This window comes from Mus caroli, chromosome 19, assembly GCF_900094665.2.
Source record: "Mus caroli chromosome 19, CAROLI_EIJ_v1.1, whole genome shotgun sequence".
NCBI classification, from domain to species: domain Eukaryota; kingdom Metazoa; phylum Chordata; class Mammalia; order Rodentia; family Muridae; genus Mus; species Mus caroli.
In genome coordinates, this window is record NC_034588.1 from 22,314,909 (window position 1) to 22,318,107 (window position 3,199).

Consider the following 3,199-nt stretch of genomic DNA (forward strand, 5'->3'; position numbering starts at 1 on the left):
GAGTTCCAGGACAGCCAGGGCTACGCAGAGAAACCCTGTCTTGAAAAAACAAAAAACAACAGCAACAACAAAAAAGACTTGTGCTAATTATCCTTTCTCGGCATCCAGCACACCATTGTCATCTAGAATTAGATGAAAATGTTTACCTTTTCTCTGTTTTGAATTGTAAACAAAAATATTAAGGGTGATAATAAAGCTTATGAAAGAGAGAACAACACTGAAGCACCCGTCCCCCTTCCCCCCACCCCCTAAGAGCCGTGACATTGAAAGGCTGTCCATGAAACTTTCCTAATCTGTCTTCAGAATTGCCAAGAGCTACCAGGCATCGCCTGACCTGCGGCTGACCTGGCTCCAGAACATGGCAGAGAAACACACTAAGAAGAAGTGCTTCACGGAGGCCGCCATGTGCCTGGTGCATGCAGCCGCCCTGGTGGCTGAGTACCTGAGCATGCTGGAGGACCACAGCTACCTGCCAGTGGGCAGCGTCAGCTTTCAGGTAAGACAGGCAAGACATCCAACCAGGGGCTGGGTGCTTCCACCTGAGGGAGGGCGTCCTCAGTCACCACAGGTGATCCTGGATGGCACAGAGGAAAGACCAAGGATGTTTCCACCTTTAAAATATCGGTTCCTGGTTGTCTGTGTTGCCACCGTTGAAAACCCCTGTGTCAAAGCGTTATCACTGCCTTGTCTAATGGCCTCACCATCTTTTAAAACATATTCATTACAATAATGGTACTTAGAGGTAACAGGAGCTTTGGGAGATATTCTCAGACATTTTAGACATTTGGCCATCCCCACAAGCCTGTGAAGCAGGCAGATAAGGAAGGCAGTGTTACTTCTGTTTCACTGATGTAAGAAACAAGACGGCATTTTTAAAAGATCATTTAAACTCTTTCTGGAACATTTGTATTTGGCTTATATACTGGCAAGGAAGGGACACCAGTATAATGATTCCCTCATGGGCCAGTCCCTCAATTCTGTTCCCTGACTTTGTGGGACCCAACTCTTGTCCAAAGCTAAGAAAGAGTCCAACTTACCTGAAATTGGAAAGAAATGGCTCCATGGATGCTTTCTGAGAATAACCTGAAATTTACCCACAGTCATCAAGGGCAAATTGTACCAGACCTAAAAACTCCAACAGGGCTGCCCAGGATTCCCTTGGACTGTTGTTACTGTGTGGTTTAATGCGCTACTTAGAGGGCAGAAAAGCCCCAAACAACAAGTGTTATGAGTAGTTTTTCTTAAAGAGATCTAGGCTGCAGAGATGATCATCCCTGCAGCTTACAGGACAGCCGTGGACCATTCCCAGCCAGAGCTGGGAAGCTGAAGACATGCATTTATATTGCTCTTGTTTGAATTTCCAGGGATGAATGTAAGAGGCTTTGTTCTCATTTTTGTTCTTCAACACAGTTTTGTGATGCTCTAAAAAGGAGAAAGAAAAGACGATTCTAAGTAGCTTTCCCAGGCCTAGAGAAAAAGACACCGAAACTATTGCTGGTGCAGCCCAGAGCTTCTGGTTTCTCAAGGTCTGTTCATCTGCGAGCTGGGCCTTATCTCCAGTCATTGCTGCCGCCTCTCTTACAGTAACAAAAATACTTACTCTTTGATTTCATTCTCAACAGATAAATTTTAGTCTCAATTCAGAAATGTCTTTTATAAATCCCAGTTAAATTCTCGTCCAGAAGCATAGAAGGATTCCATCTGGTTTTGAGTCAAGTGAATAAGAAACTTTAAAGCAATGTTTGTTTTGTCCACTTGCCTGTCACCGACTGCTGTAGCACTGCCCTCCAGCTCCTCCGTGACACACTTGTCCCTTTACATTGCACTGTCACCCTTTTTTCTCAGCTCATCTACTGAGCTTTTCCTTGGCCATCTCTCAAGCCTTTTCCTAAATGCTCTACTTTATGGTTTACTCCTTGATGCTTAAACATTATCCAAATTTCATTTTTACTATTATGTTTAATAAGTCTCACTTTAGCCTTATTTTACTTAGAATTTGGTTGACTTTCTTATTCTGATAGGTGCCAAGGTGAGATAAAATTCTAAAACACCTGAGGAAGTCTATGTTATCCTTACGTGGAATATACAGACATATCTTCATATATATTTTTATCCATTCCTTCTTCTTTTTTTGTCTCTTTTTTGGCTTTTGTTTTGTTTTATAGTGCTGTTGTTCTTTGAAACAGGGGCTTGTGATATAGCCCAGGCTAGCCCGGGGCCTCCCTAGGTTGAGCAGCATAGCCTTAAACTCATAGAGATCTGCCTGCCCTGTGCCATTCAAGTTTTCAGATCAAAGGCCACCATGCCTGGCTATCCTTTCCTTCTTTCACATTCATTGAGCATTCATCCTGTCCACATGAACTTTATATTCAGCAACTAATGATAAATAGAAAGGATACAAGATGCTGTGAGCATTATTGTGTGCCCCAGACTAGAGTCAGGGGAAAGATGGAGATTGTGAGAAGGAAGGTGGAAGGAGCTGTGATGTGTAAGGGCTTCTTAATGTGCAGAACGTGACGAGTCAGATGTCCTTGAATACAGAACAGACTTCAAGCCATGCTGATGTCTATGGGAGAAATACTATATTCTCCCAAGAATCCTACAAAGTCAGTTTGGATATGGGTGCTGGAAAGGGAGTGATACCAAGCCCACATTAACCTAAGGAGATGTGGAATCCATTAGCCTATATGGGGAAACTAGCCCTCAGTCATACTTGCCAGTCTATACCTAGAGACCCAAGCTCATCCAACCTAGGCAGTGTCTCCACCTTCTGGGGTGTGGGCATCACTCTTCACAGGCAGAATTCCCACACTAAGGATGCTAGATTAAGATTCAAGACTAGGAGAAAAGACGGAAATCCTCCTTTCTAGAGTTGCAAAGAAAGTCTCAGGGCATCTTATTGGTTCTGACCAGGTCTTGTGTTTATCCCTGAACCAGTCATAATGGTGACCAGGTCCTGTGTTTATCCCTGAATCAATCATAATGGTCAAAGTAGTAAGATGATCTGATTATCTATCCCATAGTCACAGGCCACACTGAGCATTACCAGTGTTTTTCTTAAAGAAAGTTAAGATACTTTCTGTCACAGAAGAATAAAGGAATTCAGACAGTATTAGCAACAGGTATTCTCTGCTGACAGCTCTCTCTCTCTCTCTCTCTCTCTCTCTCTCTCTCTCTCTCTCTCTCTCTCTCTCTCTCT

At 43.4% G+C, this 3,199-nt stretch overlaps 1 protein-coding gene across 3 annotated transcripts in view; it reads left to right on the top strand.

Moving 5' to 3' along the window:
* The window catches only part of Dock8 (dedicator of cytokinesis 8), a 203,828-nt gene that overhangs the window by 177,774 nt on the left and 22,855 nt on the right, over nt 1-3,199 (top strand). For all 3 annotated transcript variants that reach the window (XM_021151299.2, XM_029472366.1, XM_029472365.1), the window contains one exon: nt 304-496. In XM_021151299.2, the coding sequence (XP_021006958.1) occupies nt 304-496 (193 nt within the window). The remainder of the gene's footprint in view (nt 1-303; nt 497-3,199) is intronic.